Source organism: Falco peregrinus, chromosome 13 (assembly GCF_023634155.1).
Source record: "Falco peregrinus isolate bFalPer1 chromosome 13, bFalPer1.pri, whole genome shotgun sequence".
Lineage (NCBI taxonomy): Eukaryota > Metazoa > Chordata > Aves > Falconiformes > Falconidae > Falco > Falco peregrinus.
Window position 1 is genome coordinate 21,580,576 of NC_073733.1, and position 24,527 is coordinate 21,605,102.

Consider the following 24,527-nt stretch of genomic DNA (forward strand, 5'->3'; position numbering starts at 1 on the left):
CATACCTATGTCTGTAAAATATCACCATACTCCTGGCAGTACAGAACACAAGAACTATGAAACACTTTGTAACAGCAAACACAGGTAAGCAGCTGTCACATGGAGGTCTTCACATTTGCATTGTTTTCCCATTATTTAAAAATAAACATATAGAGAATTTCCTCAGAAGCAATATGGCTGGCATTGCAATACCAGAGCAGCGCTCCCACAGCTGAGCCAGGCATCTGACAGCCACAGCCCTGTTCTGACCAGCTATAAAAGCAAAACGCATCCACGTCTCAAGTGCTAAAGCTTCATGTTCACTCAGCGAATCGCTGGCCAGGAGCAGAATGAAACACAAGACCTCAAGAATGGACATCCTGAAGCCAACTGTGGTAAAACACCCTTTCTTCCAGCAGCAGAGTGCACTCTCCTTTCTGCTACTGTTATTTACTGTAGCAAGCCAAGGATCTTGGATTTTGAGCTTGTTTTACAGCATTTTCCTCTATGAAGAATTACTAATTAACTTGTTACAGATATAACTTCCTGAAAACTTCTCCAGCATATTTTCTTTTATGACAACTGGGTACTTCCATAAAGATGTCTCATTAATCTTGCTATTTCTGAACTGTTGAATACATACACAAAGTACTCCTTTAATGATGTGAGTTTCAACACACCAAAGTGTCTGTCACAAGCATTTATCTGTTCTCCTTTTAGGGTTATGTTACCTCTTAAAAGTTTTAAAGATAGCAAGTTTTGAATGTATTTCAAGACAAAGTGCCTTGAATATACATTGTTTTTAAAGACATGTCAAAGGCACAATCAAGAGTTTACAAATGATGATTAAAAGGCTATTACCAGACTGGTCTTAAGATGTTTACCTCAGTAAAAGAAACAGCACGATCCTTCTTTAGCTGTAATGCAGAAGCCCGAAGGACGAATTCATACACACACGCTGTTCTGCTTGGCAGGGAATTTCCCTCTGGTTCCAGATCACAGCTGCCGAGCGCCGCTACTTCGAGTTGTACACAAACAGCTTTACCTAGGGCTTTTAAATTTGATTAAGACAAAGATGCAGAAATGTAATTTGCAGTTTTACTTGGGTGAGATGTTTTAATGAAGCGGATAACAAACCCCAAGCTACTGACTTTGTCATATTGTCAGCATTTTATTGGAGGCAACAGGTCTGGACTGGCCCTTGCGGAAGGGCTGCAGAGGCCATCAGCAGGTGTCTCATTTTAGTGCCTAAGTAAAACCAATGCCAATAAGCCAAAACAGCTGTTAGCTTTGTATGCCACAAGCACACCCATTTCTCTTCTTTTTTTGTCTTAGTTTCTAGAACACACAAAAATCAAGTGCAAAGTTACACATACTACTGCTACAGTCTAGGTTGATTACACTAGACTAATTTTATTTTCTCAAATTGAGAGCTGTAACTAAAGCAAACTTACTGACCAAAATCAATGGTGGAAGCTGGTCAACTGCTTGTTAGCTTTAATCTTAAACAATTTCAGAACTGCTTCAAGATGGCTTTGGAAAACACTCTTTTCTACTACTGTTGCGTTGCAGGTTCCAAGGGAGGCGCAAACAGAAAGCACGTTACACACATCTCACACAGGGCTATTGCGACTGCTACAAATAAAGCATAAAAAAAGTTACCAACACTTCAAACCATGACAGCCTCAGTTTAGACCCAATACCTGATCACAGTAAGGGAAACGCATGGAATTTCCTTCAGCTATTTTACTGAAAGCAATCAGCCCATAAGCGAAAGGGTGAAGAATAACTGCACCTTGAGTACTAGTGTTCTGGCTCTGCCCCGCAGTAAATGCGGAGCTCCCAAATGCATGTCCCTTTCACCACTCCTGAGTCAGGGATAAAACTTCCATTTCCCTCTCCCTCCTACTCTTCTACAACCTGTTAGTGAGTACTAAAATGCTTAATTTTTGCAACACAAAATAGATCTGGCCATTAGACTTTAAAACGTAAAGAAGTTTCTTTAAATAAAAAAAAATAGTGTAAAATCGAGATTTTCCAACTTCTAGACTTCCTTCTCTTTAGCATTTCAGCTGGGTTTACACACTCACTCTGGTCTACAAGAAGAGCACATCAACACTGCAGTAATATAAATAATACGGTAACTTCTAGAACGGTTTCAATTACAGCCCTCCTCCACTACCGTTTACCATCAGTATGTATCCGAGCTGTGCTTCTTAGAATCCCTGCAATTTAAAATAAAAATTACAAACTAGAGCATACTAATGCTTCTTTTTAAAAACTACAGGCTTTGTAGGACCCCACCTTCTTTCTAGATTTAAAATACATTTTCTGTATTTGAATATGATTTAGAAATACTCCAGACTTTCACTACCAGGTAACTACACTGATGCATTAAAATATCGTTACAGTATTTGCAAAGTTATTCAAGAATCATAATGGTAACCTGCCATTGCAATAGCCACATTACTTATTCACACAATTTTTCTTCTTTAAGTAGTTACACTGTAGGTTACACCATGTATTAAATTATTTATGACCCCTGGATTGGCAAACTACCTGGAAGTTTATCATGGAGCCATAACGAAGTAAATATATTTGTTATCTGCCTGGTTCTGCTAACAATATGTGTCATTCCGCCAGCACAGATAAAAGCTGCCTTTTTTCTCCCAAGTTCTGAGCTACAGCATTCTTTAAAAGAAATTACTAAGAAGAAAAAATGGAAGCACTTCTCAGAATTTAAGACACATAAACAACTGAATGCTGAGCATTAATATGTCCTGCACATTACTGCAGTGATTATTTTTTTTTTCTGGGAATGTATGTTTCAGTACTTCAGGGGTGAAGTTTTTTCCCCCTCAATGTCAGTGAAAAAGGTGTGACTTAGGTTTGTCTTTTTTTAAAAAAAAAACCAAATTAACTTCTAAAACATACATTAGAGAAAAGGAATTGACAGTTTGCCCTATAGATGAGACAACATACAGAAGTTACACTTAATTTTTAAAAAGTATCTTATCACCCTTTATTTTCAGGTGCTTCACAACAATATGACAAAATAAAGTTATCACAAACAGTTTACTGCAAATAAAAAATTACTATCAACAATTTCAAAATCTCTATATAATACAATCGATCATAAATAAAAAACATGCATTAAATTAAAACTTTCTATATTATAAAATATCATGTGACCCAGTTCTTTTAAGACACTGGATTTTTCACAAATAAGTAACTTACACCATATAAAAATCACGGTATACATTCTTACTTTTATTATGTTAGTGTATTATTGCATTATGAAAGAAACTTTTAAGTGACAATTAATGATATACTTGAGAGGCATTTCAAAGTGTTTCACTATAAATTACTAAAGTCATGTCTTGCAGTGCAACTTTTCCTGTGTACTGGGTCTGAAACCTTAAAGAGCTCAAGTCAGGCACATATTTCAAATGAGGACTCAGCAGCATGGCACAACGTAGATTTGAATCTGCTTTTTTAAAGTTCTTGCATAGCACCTTTACCATGAATTATTAATACAGAGATGTGGCTACAGTTCCTTGTAGTTATTTGGAACAAGTCACCTACGCAGTATGACACAAAAGGTGGAGGCTCAGATGTCTGAACTGAAGAGGGCAGGCACCTTCTTAACCTGACAAAGGCTTCACAAAACGGCAGCTGCACAGTACGGATTCAGAGTCACCGTTCCAATACCTGCACAGAGCAGCAGAGTAACCTGATTTGAGCTACCCTGATTTCAGCAAATACATTCCAAACTTTTCTGTAATAATCAGCACTTTTTTTGGTAATTCTACCAATTTCTCTCATCATGTATCTCACATGGGTGGACAAGATTATGACTGACTAACAGAAGTTTATGTTAGTAAAGAACTAGTATATCATATTCCAGGTTTTTATTAAAAAATTCCTTCCCACTACTAATAAATCTATGCTCCAGGACAGAGAAATACCAACTGAGAGATCAACTATGGTCTTTCTGAAAGCAGAGAACATACCCAGACAGGATACAAAATTTCATACTTTTTTTGTCCCATTTTCTTTGGCTGCAGACTGGGAAACTGACATCTTTAGCTATAGCTGTTTCAGTGCCAGAGCCCAAGCCTCTAATCTTAGCCCCAGCTTTTCAACTGCTAGGGATATTAAACAAAAACTGTTGGTAGAAAACAAACAAACAGTACACTGCCTTGTGGAGAGAAATGAGAAACTGACAAAAAAAGTAAAACTAGAAAGTGACACTAGTAGGCAAAATCTGTGCTGGAATAAACCTGTGCTGGCTCACTCCTCTGGTCCACCACCAAGAAACGATGCAGCACAGGGTACCATTTCATGAGCTCTAGAACCCTACTCCTCACTGTTCATTCATCAAAAAACAATAATTTCATATCCCAGAAAAAGTATCTAATACTTCTGAATGATGATTTAACTCTCGGGTACAGTTCTATTACAATTTTGCCCTAAGGAGTAATTTGAGACAAACACAGCCTAAGGACAGCTTGTGATCACATCCATTTACAGCATGAACTCGTAAAATCAGGGGCTGTAATACAAACTGCTTGCTCTAGCTCTTCACTGCCTAACCACCAAGGAGTCCAAAGCACCTTCTGCAGACCAGGCACTTTCACGTGCACCGTGAGATTTGAGTGGCAATGCACTTGTGTGGAAAGGACCAGAGCAGCTTTTGGCACTGTGGGTGGTGGGCAGTCTTTTAAGGCCTACCCTTGCTCTAAAGGGCAGACACGCTCAATCCTGAACAGCTATCCAAGGAAGCTTCCCGCCCTGTTCCCAGAAGACTAATGCCTGTGCATAGTTTTCCACTACATACTGAAAAAATGTCACCACAGTAAACTCCTAGAAAATCCATGCAAACCTGCATCATCTTACGTTTCTTGTTGACTTGAGGCAGCGTACCACTCAAAGGACATAAATTTAAATAGAATCTAGGAGTAGAGCAGATGGTTTTTCCTTTATGCTTTTTTGCCCAGAATCTGATCAAAGAGAGATAATAAAATTTCTGCCATCCAGTCTTGCACTTGAAAATGGTAATTTCTTCACCATCATCACTTCCTGCCTTATGTCTGCATCTGTTTCCCTGGAAATGGCATACGAAGCCCAGCCATCTAATTTTTCTACTCCTCTTTCTGTGATGGAATGCTAAATGTGTCTTGTCTAGGAGCTCTATGAAGACTGACAATATCTGCTGATTCCTGCCTGAATTCTGAGTTTCTTGGGCCTTAAGATATAATTAAAGAAACAAAACACTTTGTCTGCTGTCCCAAGCAAGTTTAACTAATAGAATTCTTCTTCTCTAACCTTCACATTTACAGACTTCACCTTCTGTTGGACTCTGTATAAAAAAGTCCGACACTCTGCCTGAAATTTGGATTCCAAAATATTAACACCTATCTGTGTCTGAACCGTGCTAAAAGCCTCACTCACTCCTGCTCGTTCATCATTTGTGCCTTGCACACATTCCATTGCGCAGTACTGCCCCACAGCGACACTAGGAACACTGTCTGCCTGTATTTCACTAATCATTCGCCTTTGAATTAGCAGCTGTCGAAGAAGAAACCGCATTTGCAATCTCTTCTAATGGAGAACAGGAGCCAATACCCCTTCATATCCGGGTGCTGAGAGTACCTTCGTAGGAAGCAGCATTTCTTTTCAGGCTTAAGTTTTCCAGCCAATCTGTTTGTATAGCAAAATACGAAGCACGTGTTTTCACTAATTGAAAGATAACAGAATTCAACAGAACGAAGGACAAGCTACCAGCACAGTGACCTTTTGCAGTTTATATATCAGGGAAGTGCCAGAGCAGATACAGATGACGTTACCTCTAGGCAACAGTCTGATTAACATAGTGTACTGATAATGACTTCCAGTTTGTTCAAGGAAGACCACCAGATCCATTCCAACCCTTAGAAGAGTGCTTTGAAGAGAAATGGAGGATGAACAGAAGTAGAGTGATATACACAATGATAAAAGCAGTGTTTGAAAATTTTATCTTAGAAAACTTAATTTCTAATTTCATTCTTGTGGAAAAAGAATTTCACAGAAATTCTACCAAGATCAATGGGTGCTGCATATAAACTTCTGGGAAGAAAACAGTTGGCTACCTGCTACTTCTGCATTTTTAATATTTGTCAGCACTTTAAAACTCAAAACTACAGGTTTCTAACTTCCTAAGCATTGTTAATGCATTCTATACAAATTCAAACAGTATCGGTTTCATGGATTAAGCAATTTGCATACAGTTCTTCAAGTATTAGAGGTATGTGAAAACTCAATGCATAGTCTATAAAGGATGTTTTAGATAGTGATGTTTAAATACACAAGCAGCACACAGAACAAGAAGCTGTTTCCATTCACCTTTGTGAAAGAGGCAAATGACAACAAATGACCTTGCCATGAAAAAAAAGTGACTTGTTTATACAAGCATTAAAGGTAATGTTATTCATATAACACCAAGGGTACTCAGACCAGCAAGAAGTTGCGTTTCATTCCAGAGCTGAAAGAAAAACAACAAAGCCTCTGCAAACCCCATCCATCACATTTTTCTTTCAGATCAATGAACATCTGAGCCGAAGCATAGAGATATGTTTACATTTTCAAATATCCTTTGTGAAGTGACATTTATTAACAAACTTGGCACAGAGAAACCTCATTGTGAGGAGACACTGACAAATCTCCTTTTCTCAGCGTCTAACTGATGACACCAACAAGTGAATTCTCACTACTTATAAGCAGTGAGAAACCAAATATTCACTAAACAGAATCATGTAAGGCAATAATACAAGTGGGATATAAGAAAATACCTGATTAAATTGTACCTCACAAAGCATGTATTGTAAGGATTATTCCTTCCCTTCTTCCCTCCCTCTTATCTGTAATACTTTGCAAAGATTTGTAAGCAGATTTGTCTTAGCTTCTAGTACTGTACATATCCACATCTTCGGGGCTGGACTGACCATGGTCCATAAGTTTTGGATCAGGCTTAAATTTTGGTGTCTTCACTGGTCCTGTTAGAAATAATAAGTAATTCAATTAAAAAAAATAAATTTGAGCTTTAAGGGGGGAAAAAAGCCTATTTTGAGAATTACTGTATTACCAAATGCTTAGAAAAGATCAAAATATGTATGTTCTAGTTAAAACTGTGTAAGTGATACAGGACAATGAAGGCATGTTGTAACTATGAGCATACAGCAGTGGATGGAGAGCAGGTCTTACTCCTGCTCTCTAATACTGCTTCCTGAACACAGCTTTGCCCTACACACAGAAAGGAACGGAAAGCTTGGGACAGAAAAAAAGCCTCGGCTTTCTCCCCCTACGGCTCTCAGGAGCACAGTTGTCTGCCAAAACCAACTGAATCAGTATCTTCCTTGTGGCAGCTGCCAGACGGTAAGAATTCGGAATTAAGACAAACACTCATACCTAGATTCACTTCATGATTTCCAAACCCAATGAACTAAGTTTACTAAAACGTTGAGCCCTCACAGCCATCCTGAATGACAATGCACAAAGACCAATGTATTCAATGGTACTGTAATTCCAGAGGATCTAAGAAAGTATAAGGGCAGGTTTTCTATGTCTGTGCCTCCTACTACTAGTCTGCTTCTTTTCCAGCCACACCAAGTTGCTTTAACAAAGGATGCTATGTTCCCCTGAAAGCTTTGCCCCATTTGGACTAGTGAAAATAAACATCTCTGACAACACAGATTACTTTAGGGCATGGACATTTTTGGCTGTGTTAGGGTCATGAACTAACTCCACCCATGCAAGCGAAGACAGAAGTTATCTATATACATAAAACCACTGAAGACAGTCTGGCCTGAAGCGAACGCAAAACCAGATCAAAGCATTCCACAAACTAAAGCAGAAAAAATACATGTGCAAAGCAAAGAAAAATGTGAGTGTATATTATAGTGAAAATAAAGGGGAAAAAATTTAAAACCCCATTAAGTTCTGCTTGCTTTCCTGAAAAAGTTACACATTCCTCTTTTACCAACATCTGAAAATATAGAACCCGTTCAAATCAATGAACAGTAAATCAAATTAGCTGTTTTCACAAAAATTCAGCAGTAATCCCTTAAATTACACTTATGGTATTCTGACAGCAGAAAGATAATTTAGGTATTAAATAGAAGTACTTGATGATATCGTCACATTACTAACCATATGGGATACGGTCCACACTACATGGAATGAAAGAAAACATTACTGAGAGAGAACAACAAATATGTAAGAATTCTGATACTGGGACAGGGTCCACAGTGAGAAAATTAGCACCTCCCTGAGGCAGGGAAGAACCTATTAAATGATAATGTGTACAGCATATTCTCTGGAATAATATGCTATGACAGTCTGCTCCCTTTTAAAGCAAGGGTAACTACAACATCAAGTCAAGTAATTGGATTTGCAAGTTGCCTTGAGATTACACTTGAAATATTTAATTCACCTGCTGAAGGCACTGGATCTTTAGTACTCCACGACTCTACTGGAGACGATTCTGTTCTGTTAAATGATCTTGACTTAATAGCAGACTCAGGTTTTGTAGGAGAAATGTCAGTCTTTTTCTTATCTTCTTGCATAACTGATTTTGACTCTTGCTGCAGCTGTGAACCAAACATTAATAAAAAAGCACATGAGTATATGCTTAATACATTATTGCAAAATAAAGCCTTCAAGCCTGAAAGCTTATATTTTATGAAATTATTTTCAGATACGACATCATACAGAAATACCAACTCATGTTAAGACTCAGCTGCACACAAGGGACACAGCTGGAAAAAATAAAATGCATGGAAGCACACTCCAGTTGAGATACGACTTCAAATTCACATACAAGGAAATCTACTTTGTCATGAGTATATGCCATAAGTCTGATACTGTGCTTTTTACCTGAGACCCTCAAGGGATCCACAAGGAAGCCACTGTTAATTTACAGGTAAGGAACCTATAGTCTTAAACAAGACTGAAAGAGCATTTAGTTTTTACAGAACACTTACTACCCTTAGTTAACAGAAGATGGAAATATATATCATGTTAACACTCTAGTAATGAAAAATAATACATCGTTTTGGACAGGTTTCACTCAAGGTAAAATATAAAGTTAATAGAAAAAGTCTTTACTGCATCAATTCCTTGTTTTGCTATCAGTTTAATGACATTTAACTGAATCTCATTTACAAAACTCAGAATTCCGTTTGTGCTCTTCAGTGGAAATAAAAGGTGAGGATCGTATAACAATAAAACCCATAAATTTAAAGCAAACTACTTCTAATTCAGAAATTTTCATTTTCTTTAAAAAGAGAAAAAAATCACTGTGCAAAGCTGACATTTTATGCAGGGATATATCGCTTTTGTCAAAGGTTTACAAATTTCCACTGGAGAAAAACTCAGGCTGCAGAAAAAACATGTTTAATTCTGGGACGTACTAACCCAAATTCCCTGTGTAAGTTGCAGGAGGTTAATATTCCCCTCTACTTAGTAAACCAGCTGAGGTCTTGCCAGCACTATGTCTTATGTTGACCACTTTGCTTAAAAAAAACACACACCACAAATCACACACACCCCCCCCCCCCCAAAAAAAAAAAACAGAGAAAGGAGAAACTAGAGAAAGCTCAGAGAAGAACCAGAATTAGGCAAGAGCCAGAAAGCCTGCTGTGTAAGAAAAGTTTATACTACTACAGAGAAGATAACGTCAAAAACAATGATAAATTTTCCATCTGTAATAGGTCAATATAAAGACCTATATATTTACTGACCATTTATTCACTATGACTGCAATGAGGACAGGACAAGGAAAACAAAAAAAAAATCACACACACACAATTTCTATCACAGGGTAACTAAGAGCCTAGCTGGAAGGGTTGCGGAATTTCCTTCACTGATATGTTTAAGAATAAGGTAGTCATACCTACGATAAGTCTGTGTGCCTTTATCTTTAATTCAGTGGCCTGCTTAGGACCAAAGCTTGAATCAGAATGGAGTATTTTTGTCAAGATCAAAAATGAGCTTTAACAGAAGCTCATTCCTCTCATGCATCTTTCATGTACTGTGGGACTACACAGGAAGCTCAGTCTCACTAGCTATTGGTCTGAAAGTGGTATCAAACATTACATCAATTAAACACTGAAATGAGAAAAATATCAAAGGGGTTTTGGTGCCTCACGTAACACAATTAGTAATCTTAAACAGTATCGCAGAATAGTACTTGACCTTCTAATTTATTTTTTTCTCCCTCTGAATTCATAAGTTACAGTCAGAGCTTCAGAAAGCCTACCTTGGTGACATCTTCCTTCTCTGCCCATATTGATCGCACAGCTTCGTAGGTTTGATGGCTTGCAGAAAATAACTTTTTCCCTGTTACCTATTTTTTTTAGAAAAAAAATAACTGATCAGCAGCTTTAAAAACACTAAGATACACAGACCATTCAAATGAAATGCATCTTATTTGCATGTGAACATGCTTGATCCAATGCAAAGACATTGTAATAATCTACTTTTTGAGATCTAGTGCGTATTTCTCTCACACCAAGCAAATCCTAAATAATATTTCAACTGGTATTAGAAATCCACAGTTAGTACTCACATGCTACATCTACCTACTCAAAACCAAATCAAAACCCAATCAGCAAAGCGTGTTTTGGCAATGTTAGGACAATAGACTGGAGCACCAGTTTTGAAGGATCCAAACTTGTCTCACACTATGTTGGAAATGATCAAAGAGAATACACTAATACAAAAGGAAAAAAGCCTTAAAAGAGAAGCCCGCACATAGCCAAACCCTTCAGTCTATTTTCAAACAGTAATTTTGTAATACTGCAGTAACTATGGAGTACCTGTACAAATGCTCTGTAGAAAGAGTACTCCCCAGCTGCAACTACAAAAAACTGTGCAAATGGTGACACGTAACGCAAGTACATTGGAAGCAAAGATTTAGCTTCCTGAGACAGGGCATAAAGTACAGCGTAGCTCTCCTGTTCACTTCATCATTCAATCCTGACATTTAAGTCTTACGACAATAAGCCAAGAAATCCCACTGTCTCTTGAGAAACTAACCCTCACTGATTTGCCTATAAGAATAAAACAGCATACCAGTTTAGCAACTAAGATTGCCCAAAGATTTTAACCACAGTATAGGTCTTTGTGATACCTTTCTAAGTACTCTGGAACTATAAAAATACCAAACAAAACCACAAATTAATGAAGTAACAACTGATTCATCATGATGGAAAGACAGAGATTCAGTAGTAGTTTCTTCAGTCAGGTTTCAGGCTAATGTTCCACAAATTTTTCTGTCAAAACTTAAATCTGATCATTGAACTAAAAGATGGATAAGAACCAAACGCAACTAACTAAACTGAATTTTCCTATCTCAGCAATTTAACACAGAAGTACAGTTTTGAGATTACAAATACTAAATTTGACACAGGACTACAAAGAATTCTTATGAAGCAGTACGTGCTTTCCAATAGAGCAGGAAGAGATATACAGACTTCATCCTGCTTTTCAATTCTTTTGTGTAGAAAAGTACTGTGTGCAAGCAATTCTTACACACAAAATATTAAGTATAGTTCTGCTTTTCTACATAAAACAGGTAGGACATTCTAATCAGGTCAACAACTGCAAGATGACAGTAACGGGAAAACAAGGAATTCTAACAAGAGATGCAATTGTCCAGTATCTCAAATTGCTTATCTTATCAAGTTCAGGAATGCTTTACTTTTTATTTACTTTTATTTCAGCAAGATAAAATAATCTTCATTTATTTGAAAAATGAGGATTAGAAATTGAGAGGCTGCATTTTTAAATTCAGTTATTGTATTAATTTTTTATAGTTATGAAACTAACTCCTATGATGCATTATATGTTTTAATGAAGATGCATGTGAATTCTGACTCCTAGTCCCATGATACTTAGTTGAAGTGAAATGGGAATGTTATGACTAAATTCACTGTTAATTCAATGTTAAAATACAAGTAAACTTACCTTGGCAAATACCACTGACTGAGCCGGGTAACAAACAGAAATTCCTAAAGTAGTAAGTCCCAACGGATAAGCAATTTTCTTAAATCTAGAATCTGGATAAAGCCAAGTATTTCAAATAATTAGACACTAATGAAATGTAAAGCTAAGTAGTTGTACCAATTAAATGGAACTGTTTAACCTCTAACCATTGTTTACATCAAACATCCCTGTAACGACTGGAGGAGAGAACACGGTGTGATTATAGTTTAGTACGGTCACATTTGCAGGAGATACCGATACTCTAACACTGGTTTCTTGAAGGACAAATAATCCCAAACTCACTTTTCCAATATTGTGAAAAATGAGAACGAACGTCTTCTGTCATTTAGGAGCTGCTGTGGTCCAGTTTTGGGCCCTCACTTCAAGAGGAACACAGAGGTGCTGCAGCGTGTCCAGGGACGGGCACGGAGCTGGGGAAGGGGCTGCAGCACCGGCTGGGGGGGCTGGGGGGGGCTCAGCCTGGAGAAACGGGGCTCGGGGGGGCCCCATCGCTCTGCGGCTGCCTGAGGGGGCTGGAGCCGGGGGGTCGGTCTCTTCCCCCAGGGAACCAGCGACAGGACAAGAGGGAACGGCCCCAGGCTGTGCCAGGGGAGGGTCAGGGGGGATCTCAGGAGAAATCTGGAAAGGGTGGCCAGGCTGCCCAGGGACCAGGTGGTGTCACCGTCCCTGCAGACATTTAAAAAACATGTAGATGTGGTGCTTAGGGCCATGGTTCAGGGCCAGGCAGAGCTGGGTTAATGGCTGAACTTGCCGAACTCAAAGGCCTTTTCCAGCCTAAAGGATTCCTATTCCCTAGCTCCACGCGTACTTTCCTGAGGACACAGACTGCAGCCAGGAGCCTGGAAACTGGGGCCTCTGTTCAAACGTGGGAACAGCTGGGCCAGGTTCAGGTTCCTGTTTGTTGAGAAGAAGCCCTGATGACAGGTAAGTTCAAGTCTGTCTTTTTTTTAATCCATCCACCAAAAAGTAACAGGATACGAGAAGAATGCTTTTACTAATCTGCTAATATTTTGATCAACGTATCTGCTTTGTGAAACATTCAGATAAAGACAGACTAATGTATTACAGATCAACAATTTCTGAACAGTATTTTCTGGCAGGTTAGGTATTATTCCTCTAATATTTACCTTGAAAGGGAAGGCGGCTGTATCTATTAAACCACCCTTTTAGCTACAAAGCTGCCGAAACCATGCCTTCCAATGTGTATTCTCTTGTACCTGTTAGCCAGATGCCAACATTCTTCAGTACCTTCCCTCCAAACCCTTTGTTTTCACTACATTCAGTAACCTTGCCTGTTAATTTCCTTCCGATTTCCCCCCATACAGACATTGTTTCCAAAAACCAATAATGAACAAACTCAAAACAAGTGCCCTACTTGGAATTTCTGTTGATTCCACCATTAAAAATCACTACATAATCCTGCTCTGTCTATTATGTCTTAGCCAGCTTCTAAAAGTAGTATTTAATATTGTCCCTTCAATGAATCAGGAAGGACCTTTTTTAAATACTAGTTATGCAGGGTTTGGCCTATGGTTCAGAAAAGTCTTTTGAACCATTAAAATTACTACATGCTACATATTCCACACACCAATAATGAAAATAAGCAAAACCCCCTACCTTTTCTTGCCAGGACTATGCCAGCTAAGCCCGATATTGTAATTACACCAACTTTGGGAAGAAATTCTGGTGGTGGATTCTTCAGGTAAACATAAGCATCTTAGAAAAAAAAAAAACAAACCACACCAAAAAAAGGCATAGCAATTCAATATTAATCCTTTTATTTTATTTCCCACTTAAGAAATAAAGATGGAAGTAAAATTATGAATATCCAAAACTGAAAACAGCCCAAGACTGGATTTTTTGTTAATGAATGAAGGTGCCTTATTTTCCAGTCTACGTTAGACAGAACCAGAATCAGTCATTAAAACACAGCAGCAAAGTTAACAATTTTTCTCCTTAGATACTTTTATGTGTTTTGTAAAATGTTAATCTTTAGTAAACAAAAGCATATTTTTAAATTTCGATTTTACTATGGGTTAATATACATTAAATGAGACAACATGTATGTTGTAATCTCCCAATAAGCTATTTTCAAGGAAAATAACTTACCTATAGTTTCTGATACTGAACTTGAATGCTTATAGCTTGTGCTAGAATTAAGAAGCTGTTACATAATTGAGACACTTATAATGGACTTTCCATCCCTGCACGTTCCAAGACCTGACTGGACAGAGACACACATCAGCAACCTACCTTGGCCCTGCTTTAAGCAGGTACCTAGACTAGACGATCTACAGAGGTGCCTCTACAGAGAGATCTATGGATCTATAGAGATTCCAACTTCAATGATTCTGTGATACTAGGATTTTAAGAACAAAGCTAAAATCAGAGGAATAAGTACTATTTAGTTGGTCATTTCTCTCATTTGAGCACAGAAATGACACTCCATACTGAATTAACAGCAGTCCCAGGTTTCCCCACACACACTTGCGGGAAGTACCCCAGTGCACTCCCCTTCCAGCTGGTCCCCCTCCTCCCCCCCATGTAACTAGAATTTGCTGTTTCAGCCACCTTTCTAAGTCACTAGAAGAAACAACAGAAAATGCTCAATTCAGAGATACGATCTGCCTACCTTTTCCAAATTGAATTGAATCCATTATGCCATTTTTAACAAAGACAAAAGCATCCTACCAAAAAAAAAAGAAAACCAAACCAAATGTAAAATCTTTGCAAAAGTTTTCAGTACAAAACTACTCAGTTGGTACATATGGCTCAGCACAATGAGACAAAGAAATATTATGTAACTTTTAAAAAAAACAAACCAGATCAGTGAACTTCTACAGGGGCCATGCTGAGATCTATCTCCTTTTTGACTACCGTATTTATATTTTTAACTCTTCCATCCATACTTAATTTTTAAAAAAATATCTTTAATATAGTAAGATCACTTTCAAAATTGACATCTCAGAATCAAAACTCTCGGGGAGTAAAACACCTGGACGCCAACTGTGTAATGTAAGAAAATTCAATTATAAAATACAATCTCCTCTTCCATTGAGAGACTTACTCAGTAAAATTGACTTTGCCTTTTAGTTTGTAAAAATGGTGCTCACTTTCACTGAAGATAAGCAATACTGATTTGGTCTAAGATGTGTGCTCAACTAGTTTGCATTACTCCCTTCAAATTTTGGTTGATTTAATTACAGGCTTTTCTTTCTCCAGAAAAAAAAAACTTCCACTAGCCTATTATTAGTATCATTTTCCTCAGATTGCTAAATACATTGAGTAAACACACATTCTTTAAGAGATTAATGAAAAAGAATGTAATCTTGAATCATTTCACCAAAATAATTTGTTTGCAGTAACACAGAATTTGTACCACCAGAGGTCACTGCTAGTCAATCTCGGAAACATTTGATTCAGGGCATGGAAAAGCGTGATACAAATTGATAACTAAATTATTTCAGTTATCAGTCACAGACAAAGTCTTCCCAGACCAGTGGAATCAAAATGTAGAGAAAATACAGGAAGACATGTTAATTTCTTTGCCTTTTTCAAATAATAGGGTCTACTTTGTTCACAACAGAAAAATACAAGCACAATATGTCATACTAACCACAGCCATAGTGTAGAGCTGTTATTTACTAGCAGTTAAGAGCATGGGACAGGGGACAGGTATCCCATTTCCTTCTATGCCTAGAACATTCATTAACAGAGTTGTGTGGTATTTTTGATAACTAATTAGTAATAGCCTGCTTTAACAGTTACATCGGACACACTCAGTTTTGTCTTTCCTGAAGTATCTAAATCAGGTCTTTTAACCCACCCTTTGGAAGCAGCTCTCTCTGTGGACTACACCTGGAATTTCAGATTCCTAAATGCTATCAAATTCTGCTTGCAAGAATTTACCTATGTAACTCTTGCTGTAGAAGTTAACCAAGAGATATTTCTGAATCTGACACTGAGGGTTGGCCCAGATCCAGTGTAGCACTGACGGAAGGGGACCTATTCAACTCACTGTCTTTTGATTTGCAAACCAGGAGAACACACATCTCCCACTATAAGCACAGCAGAGAAAAATGACAGAAGGGTTCATTTTTGCATCTTAAATCACAGGTGTAGGCTAGTACAAGAAACTGCAAAAAACCCTCCAGGATGAGTTTTCCATGCTTGCTTTCCAATGTTTTAGTCTAGTGCTGTCAGGCACTGTGTAGGAACCTTGGGATGCAGGTACTTCTTACCCTGCACCATCCAACATAGCGGCCGGTTGTCTGTCTTACTGAAGAAAATTGCTTCTGCAAGTGACCAGGCTGTTCTTCTATGTATTTCGATTTCACAGGTGGCGGACAGTAAATTGGAAGCTGGAAAGAGAAGTGTAACTGTACTGCAGGGAAATAATTTTGTATACTGATTACTATTTACACCAAATACTGTTTATCAAGACAGCAAATCCTTAGTGTTCCCATTACAGCAGACAAAACCTCTATATTGAATTATGCTCTTCTATATTTACAAATTTTACACGAGTGTGACTACAGGTTAATTCTTCAGAAATTAAAATTGAAAGCACTGTATAGGTTCTAAGAAGTAGAATTACTGAGTATGACAAAATTACCTTTTATGCAGAAAAAGTGCAAGCAAAAATAGCTAGAAGATGCATGCACGTATTACTAGAAATTGTACAATAGAAAAAGACTGTTATTATCAGTATTATACCCTTTTTACCTTTTCTGGCTTCAGTCTGGAAATAACGTAATAATGAAAATGCAGTAAGATTTTAATAACTTACTAGTGAAACACTTCATGTTTTCTTTGTGCTACATTGGTTGGTTACTTAGGAGGTAATTTTAATCACGTACTACTTAGCTATGTATTTTACTTACTGGGTAACATAATTCAATGGAAAGAGATGGTATTCTGCAGGTTCTTCTAGTATTGTTTCAAAGACTGACAAACAGAAAGATTCTTACCTGATTTGGCTTCACCAGCTGACTTTTTGATTCCTTTTCTGTTGCTGCATATACGGTAATGCATGCAAATGGCAGACCAGAAGAAACAGCTGCCAGTTTTGCAACCTGGGACAGACAGATGAAAAAAGGGACTCTTAAGGCAGAAATAAAATTTCACCCCAGTAAAATCTGGATTTTCCTGTTGTGTTGTGCTTCATCAAGTCTGCGATTAAAGAGGTCGCTTTTAAAACCATTTTAAAACAGTATGCCTTTTAGGAACCTCTTCTGTCTTATATAAAGTTTTTTCTCAAATTACAATGGTAAAAAAAAAAAGCTAGAGATCACCGATAACAGTTACGTCTAAAATACAAGGAAGAATTTTGTGTTCAAAGCCATGTTGATGCTTCCGTTATCCCTTAAGGTATATTAAGTTCCAATCTATTCAACATACAGGTATTCCCAAGTCAATGAGTTACTTGTTTCAGCAAAAAAGTGCCTCAGTTTTATTTACAGGAATTCTCCATGACATCAGACAAAACGTCAGCTCCTTTCCATTCCAATTCGTAGAGTGGTTCAGCTATCACCTGTTTGCAGTAACTGCATGCTGACAATTAACGGAAATGAAAATCAGAGCATCACAGCCTGGTTTGGGCTGGGAGGGAGCTGACAGCCCCCCGAGCCCCAACCCCCGCCAGGGGCAGGGACACCTCCCACCAGCCCAGGTTGCCCCCAGCCCCGTCCAGCCTGGCCCTGAGCACCCCTAGGGATGGGGCACCCACAGCTGCTCTGGGCAGCCTCTGCCAGCGCCGCCCTCACGGGGAAGAATTTCTTCCCAACATCTGCCCTAAGTCTGCCCTCGGTCAGCTTAGAGCCATTCCCCCTTGTCCTATTGTGACCAGCCATATGAAAGGTCTGTCCCCATCTTTCTTATAAGCCCCCTTTAAGGGGGGCAGTAATGGGAACTAAGAATCACCTGCTGAATCTTTCAAATCACATACATTACTATGTAAATTACAGATATACAGGTTTGGTCATGTCATGGTTTAACCCCAGCTGGCAACTAAGCACCACAGAGCTAGTCAGTCACTCCCCCTCTGCCCTGTCAGAGGGATGGGAGGAGAACTGAGAAAAAGGTAAAACTCAAGGGTTGATATAAGAACAATTTAACACCTGAAATATAATAACAACAACAATAACAGTAATAGAGAAGGGGAGATGAATGAAGTCCAAAGGGAAGTTAAAAAAAGCAAGTGATGCACAATACAACTGCTCACCACCCCCGGACCGCCGCGCAGCCAGTCCCCCAGCAGTTATCTGCAGACCCTGGCCAACCCCAGTTTATACACCCAGCACAACATCCCATGGTATGGCACATCCCCCACCTTGCTGGGGTCAGCTGTCCTGGCTCTGCTCCCTCCCAGCGTCTTGTGCCCCTCCAGCCCTCTCGCTGGCAGGGCCTGAGAAGCTGAAACACTCTTGACTTAGTGCAAACATCACCCAGCAACAACTAAACCATCAGTGTGTTACCAGCACTATTCTCACCCCAACCCAAAACACAGCACTGCAGCTGCTACTGAGAAGAAAATTAACTCTGTCCCAGCCAAAACCAGGACACATCATGAAAGCTTGATGTCTACTTAAAACATTAATTTGGAAAAAAACATTGTATATTACACAAAGCTTAAACTCAAATGCAGCTTCAAATGAGTATTTTTTAAATTGCTGTCTTCAGATTCCGGTCAGAGCTGGCACTAAGCACACTGGCATACTACCTATTAAAAAACTTGCCACAACATGTTGAAGCATTTGCAACTTTGGTATGTTACGGCTTCTTCTGTATCAGTAAAGAATTTTCTGTCCTGTTCTTCATCTGAAGCATTTTTGAAACTTTAAAAATGTGGAAACAAGTATGAAAAATGTTCCCAGGGTCTGCATAGAGATGATGGTGGTGGTAGAGTGCCAGAAAAATAGAAAGCGAGGAAAAACCAACTTGATTTTGACAAATACCTTAAATCCCTAGTATAAAACTCCACTATATCCTCATTGTTATCTCATCTTCCAATTGGAAATACCCTGTCAAAGGAGAGGGGTTTACTCCATACCATTTATTTATAATAATAAAACCACAATGAACATGAAGCCAGGCAAAAGCACCACCCTGAATGAGCTCAGTTTCATGAGAAATCGATCACAAGCAGATCAAACTACTCAAGACAGCACGACACCATCGCTTCTAAAATAAACTGTGCGATCATCAGCAAAACTTTCAGACCATACAATCACAGTGCAACAGAAAGCCACAGGAGAACAAAGGAGGATGCTGCAATGAGGAGAGGACTGTTACGAACCAAGGGGAGAGCAGACAATACCAGAGCTGAAAGCTGTAGGATGAAGCTAAGAATTATTCTTCAGCTACGATTTTTTTTGGCATGGGAAGCTAAGGGGAGGCAGGGTTACTCTAACGGTCTTTATTAATATATAATATGCCCACTCTTAAAACACAGCCAGTGTGCCCCTTCCCTCTCCTTGAAGCATAAAACTTTCTTGTCAGCGTAATTATTGCACCACCCTAAAAGCCTGCTAGTGGCTACCTATTTCATGCTTTTCTTCAATATGTAAATGGTAGGAAAATGTGGAGGACCGAGCTCGTTTTGCTTCCAGAAACAGAACCCCACCACTTTTTCTTTTCAGGCCAGGATGACGTTATAACATTTCTGTAATGCAGCTACATCTGCTGGAAGCATCAAAACAAGCCCACAACCCCAGCACAGCCAGGCTGGCAAGTCTCAGCTGGCAAAGCCATCACTGTAAGCCAGCCATGTTGACCAGCATGTACTACTTGCTTAATTTACATAGTGACAGTCCAAAATACCTTTGCAGATGAAGTGATGCAGGCCAGGGGGGCACTGACAGAGAACTGCTAGGCATGGCCACTAGATGAAAGCTGGGGATACAGCCCTAAGGAACTCACTGTGGCAGGAGTCCCAGTCAGCAGAGGTGGGGACAGCACAGAAGCATGTATGAAAACACAGCCATGCCGAGATCGTGAACGCTGACCAGCACTGTGAAAAAGTTCAGTTAGTCACATGCTGACAAAAGGTTTAACATATAATGGTATTTAAGGTTAAACGTGGATGATCTAACATGCTTAGTACAACTTCGGTTATGACTGCTACACTGAGGAGTACTTGCCATTCCTCCTTTCAGTGCCCAACAGGGCCACCTCTGCTACCTCAGCTGTGCCCAGCACGGGAGGGCAGCTCTCCCAGCACTGAACCACCCCCAATACAGAAAAGAGGGACAGAGGGTGGCAAAAACCGACATATGAACCAATTAACACAGTAACTGTCTTTCTGATAAAGCCACTTAGACCAAAATGCCAGTCTGGGCCACAGAAGGTTGTCTACAAAGGGACAGCCACCTCCCACCCCTAAAGTCTGTATTTTTGAAGATTTATTAAAGAAAACTGTTTAAAACTTATAATTCAGATTGCTTATTTCAGTACAAGATGCTACGAAAACACACCAATTTTCAGTAGACATGAGAAGGAAAATAAAACTTAAAAGTGAGAAGTGAGAAAGCATGAAAAAGTATGAAAAAGTTTTAATGTTCACTTAAAATTTGATTAATCTGTTTTAAAACCTCTCAATGGAGTTTATTGTGCTAAATGTAGAAGAGAAAGCTATAAGGGAATGATGAAAGTACCCAATTCCTGACTGTCAGTAATTGCTTTATTTCGGATGCCTGAAGACAAATGCATAAATGTTTAAAACCCTAAGTGAACAGCTGTACTATCTAACATTTACGGTGGCACAATTATTCCAAGGTTTCACTCTTTTCCATTGAAATCACAAAGAACCGAGGTGGAAGAAAAGGAACATCACCTTGACTGCACTAAAGAGGCTTTACTGCATTTAGCTGTTTTATCCTCTTCCTTTACCTAATGACTAAGTATGTTAAAAAGCCCTCAATTAGCTAAGTTGTTTCTAGTATTGACTTATAAAAATGATTTCAATAAAAATTACTTCAAAGCATACTATGTATTAAAGAAGGAAAATCATACATTGTTTAGTTAAAAAATCAAAAGTTATTTTACCTATGAAATCTTCTGAAAAAAGTTATTGAGAATTAAGAAATAGCAGGATCACAATCATACCAAACACTACTAAAGAAGTATGGAGAAAAACATCTGCAACAAGCTCCAGGTGTCAAAAGTCCTGGAATTACATGGTCAACCAGAAGAATGACTCCAGAATGTCAGCTGATGATTGATGCAAACAAAAATCACTTTAATGATTCAGGAAATATTTTAAATATTTTTTTTCAATTGAAAGACTTTAATTCAACACCTGCTCTGCTTTTTACTACTAGCCCTGCATTTATCTGAATGAACGTTCTGACCTAAACCCTATGAAGCTAACAAAAGAAAATCACCCAGATTTTCGACAGATCGAAATACCAGCAGTTACAAAAGCCACGAGCCCAGATGACATCTTCTGGAGATGAAGTCTGTACGAACATAGTTCTAAACATCTCCAGGATTACAGACACCAGAAATTATACTGGAAATTACTAGCCTTAACGCCCTGATGGGGGAAAGGTCAATGGCAACAGTTATAATACTTCCTGTAATGCCACCGCCATCACATTGCAGCACGTACCACCAGTAGGCTGTTTTTCTTCCCAGGCATAAAAAGCACACCAGTTATTTCAAAGCACTAAACAGTGCAGACTAACAGAGACGGTATTATTTTTTATGAGCAGACTAAACAGCAATTTGCTGAAGAAATTTATTATATGTTCTCCACAGAAAACTGTTACAGCTATGCCTTTTAATAGCACAACTACAGTAAAACCAATCAAAATATAATAATGAAACTGTCAAATGTACCTGGATAATTTTGGTTTTAAGTCTTTGATTTCAAACTATCTACTTCAAAGTGTCAGAATCTTATCAAAAATGAAAAATAGATTCTATAAAAAAAAGTTAAAGCCACGTCACTATAAAGAATTCACTCTCTTCCAACTTGAAAGATTCAGAATACAAACTAAAGCATAATAAAACCATTATTTAATTTATGTTGATCTCCAACACATTAAGTATTGTTTCCCATTAAAACTGCAAATTCTATATACTTGCTTCAAGAACTGGAGCACAAATAAGGAAACTTGCCATGAAGGTAGGAACAAGCCTCACAACAAAACCTGGTAATCAAAGGAGCAGACTATATGCAAAAATCTGATGCATGCGTGTATATATATGCCTTCTATATCACAAAGCCAGAGCCTATTAGCTGGATTAAAATAAGAGCAAATTTCAGCAGCTACTGCATGTCGTATTTTCAGCAGAAAGTTCTTACTCAAAGAGTAATAAGCACAGGTTTTCTCCTACCACTTACACGTCTTGAGGTCGAACAAAGAACTGCCTCCTAGGCTTTTCATTTATTTTTCACAGGCGCTACATGAGACGCAATGACTGCCAAAAGCTTCTAGGCCTAATCCAGTATTTTGATTTGGATATACATTTACAAAGCTCGACTGACAACTACAAAAAACTGCACGAGTGGAACAGAGCACCCTTCCACTTCAACTCAACTTACTGACACTACAGATTTGTTCTTAACCTTTGTCTGCCAGATGGTAACCCACAGGGAGTAAAAACTTCAGAATATAACTCTATAATAACTTTTCAAAGTAAATAATAAAGAGCACACACACAAAGTTATGTCACTTGTCTGAAGATATGGAATCATTCAGATTAATGTACTAAACTGTACTACTTCGAGATGACTTCGCCATACAGCAAAGCCAAATACAGCTTCTCTTTTCTGGTACTTGTCTTGTAACAAACTGAGGTAAAAAGGCTTCATTTTTATTCTCTGGCCATCTGTCCTCATTCTCATCATCTTTTCCTTTGCAAATATATACACATTTTAAATGTTTTGCAACTCTAAGTATGAAGATTCGTGTAAGAGCAACCTACTCAGCACTATGACTATGGAAACTGGAAAATTTGTCTAAATATCTGAGATAAAAGCCTAGCTTTTTACAGACACCTTTTCCTCCTGTTTAAAGACACTGTATGGTCTCGAGAATTAGATATTGCAGATACTTGTGACCCTGTTAGTTTGTAAGGGCATGATTTTAACATCCTCGTTTTAGCGATGTGTAACACCACTCCACAACGCTACCACCAAACCAGTACCTTGGTGTTGCAACTCGAGTAAGGGGCAGCAGTTTCAGAGGCTGTAAGGAGGCGGAGAACAACCAGAACAAAAGTAAGAAAAATACTTTTTTTTTATTCCCTGTGTACAATTTAACCATCGCCTTACCCTGCTCTCTCTACCTCCAGTTCTGTAAGGGAGAAGGCAACACCGAGACCTCTGACTTTCCCACCGCTCCTTCATCCGACCGCCCGGGGCCGGGCTGAGGGGACGTCCCCGCTGCGGGGGCGGCCTGCGCGGGGTGACGGCACCGCGGGGCTCCTCAGCCCGCCGGGCCCGCCCGCCGCCGCCGCCTGCCGGCCCAGCGCACCCCCGCTGCGCCCGGGCCCGGCGAGGCCTGGGCGGCGCAGCCCCGGGCCTGGGCCGTACGCACCGGCGCGGCCAGCCCTGCCTCTGACCCGCCGGCCCCGCAGCCCCGCCGGCACAAGGGGCTCCTTCCCTCTCCGCAGCCGGCGGGGCGCCCGGCGGGCCGCGGGGGCTCGGCCCGGCTCTGACGGGAGGGGAGCGTGCGGGCAGGCCGCGCTGCTCCGGGAGCCGCCGCACGGCGGCGGAGCGGCAAGAGGCCCCGCGGGGCGTCCTCCGGCTCCCGCAGCGGCCGAGCGTGAGGGGTAGCCGGGCCCAGGGCAGCCGCCCCAGCCGCAGCACCGCCCTCCTTCCCACCAGGCGGCACTCACCTTGGCCGCCATCTTAGCGACAGCCCCGCGCGGCCGCCTACGGCGGGCGAGAAGGGCCGCGCGGGCGGGGCGGGGCTGCGGGCGGGGCGGGGCGGGGCTGCGGGCGGGCTCCCCTCCCCCTCCGCCCCCCGGGACCCGCGGGCGGGGGCGCCGCCCCCTCAGCCGTAGAGCCGGGGCGCGCTGTCCCCCGCGGCTCCGCACGGCGCCGGAGCCATTAGCGGCCGCCCAGCGCCTGCCGCCTGAAGGCGCGGGCACGGCCATCTCCCTGATCCTCGCGTTATTATTATTATTTTTTCCCTTAGCTCCTAGAAGAAAACGCTCTCGCCTCAGCACCTCCTCCAGCACACCGGGTGACTGACTCCATGTCAGCCCAGAAAGAGCAAACGCCCCACGTCCTCATTTTAACACACGACGCCCCCCCGCCCCCTCAGCAGCGCCCGCCCTGCCCACGGACGAACGGCTTTGGGCGGGGGGGGGGCGGGGGGGGGGGCGCGCCCGCGCTCTCGGCCGCCCCGCGCGCTCCCGCCGTGCCCGCGCCCCGCACGCGCCGTTCCCGCCCCGGCGCCCCGGGCGTTACAGAGCGCACACGGCAGCACAACGTCTAAGTGCAGATAATTCGTTTATTGAGGTCCAAATATACAACTGAAGTTCACAAC

The 24,527-nt window shown here is 40.4% G+C and overlaps 2 protein-coding genes across 10 annotated transcripts in view; both read right to left on the reverse strand.

The window, feature by feature from the left end:
- ZNF711 (zinc finger protein 711) overlaps positions 1 to 5,835 on the reverse strand; it is a 61,654-nt gene extending 55,819 nt beyond the window's left edge. For 5 of the 6 annotated variants that reach the window (XM_055817881.1, XM_055817878.1, XM_055817879.1 and 2 more), the window contains exon 1: positions 864 to 5,835. The gene's annotated coding sequence lies outside the window, so the exon portion shown is untranslated. The remainder of the gene's footprint in view (positions 1 to 863) is intronic. The other variant, XM_055817876.1, reaches the window with a different exon arrangement.
- A 774-nt stretch (positions 5,836 to 6,609) lies between these two features.
- On the reverse strand, positions 6,610 to 23,999 carry APOOL (apolipoprotein O like). Of its 4 annotated transcripts, none has more exons than XM_055817885.1 (9): positions 23,872 to 23,999; positions 16,995 to 17,099; positions 16,266 to 16,385; positions 14,657 to 14,711; positions 13,642 to 13,740; positions 11,986 to 12,077; positions 10,277 to 10,363; positions 8,450 to 8,606; positions 6,610 to 7,013 (listed from the first exon to the last, which is right to left on the reverse strand). In XM_055817885.1, the coding sequence occupies exons 1-9, from the start codon at positions 23,881 to 23,883 to the stop codon at positions 6,916 to 6,918; spliced, it is 825 nt and encodes a 274-aa protein (XP_055673860.1). In that variant the 5' UTR covers positions 23,884 to 23,999; the 3' UTR covers positions 6,610 to 6,915. The 4 variants fall into 4 exon arrangements, with proteins under 4 accessions (XP_055673860.1, XP_027641546.2, XP_055673861.1 ...); XM_027785745.2 differs by lacking the exon at positions 23,872 to 23,999 and adding an exon at positions 23,306 to 23,426; XM_055817886.1 differs by lacking the exon at positions 14,657 to 14,711.
- Between the last annotated feature and the right edge of the window lie 528 nt (positions 24,000 to 24,527).

Bases quoted from the DNA above. Each gene is read 5' to 3' on its own strand.
- APOOL (XM_027785745.2), bottom strand. From the start codon at position 23,380: ATGAAGGAGCGGTGGGAAAGTCAGAGGTCTCGGTGTTGCCTTCTCCCT. The intron at 13,741-14,656 runs GTAGGCAGATCG...TTTTTTTCTAAG, and splicing joins TTCAATTCAATTTGGAAAAG to ATGCTTATGTTTACCTGAAG. The intron at 12,078-13,641 runs GTAGGGGGTTTT...GGCTTTATCCAG, and splicing joins CATAGTCCTGGCAAGAAAAG to ATTCTAGATTTAAGAAAATT.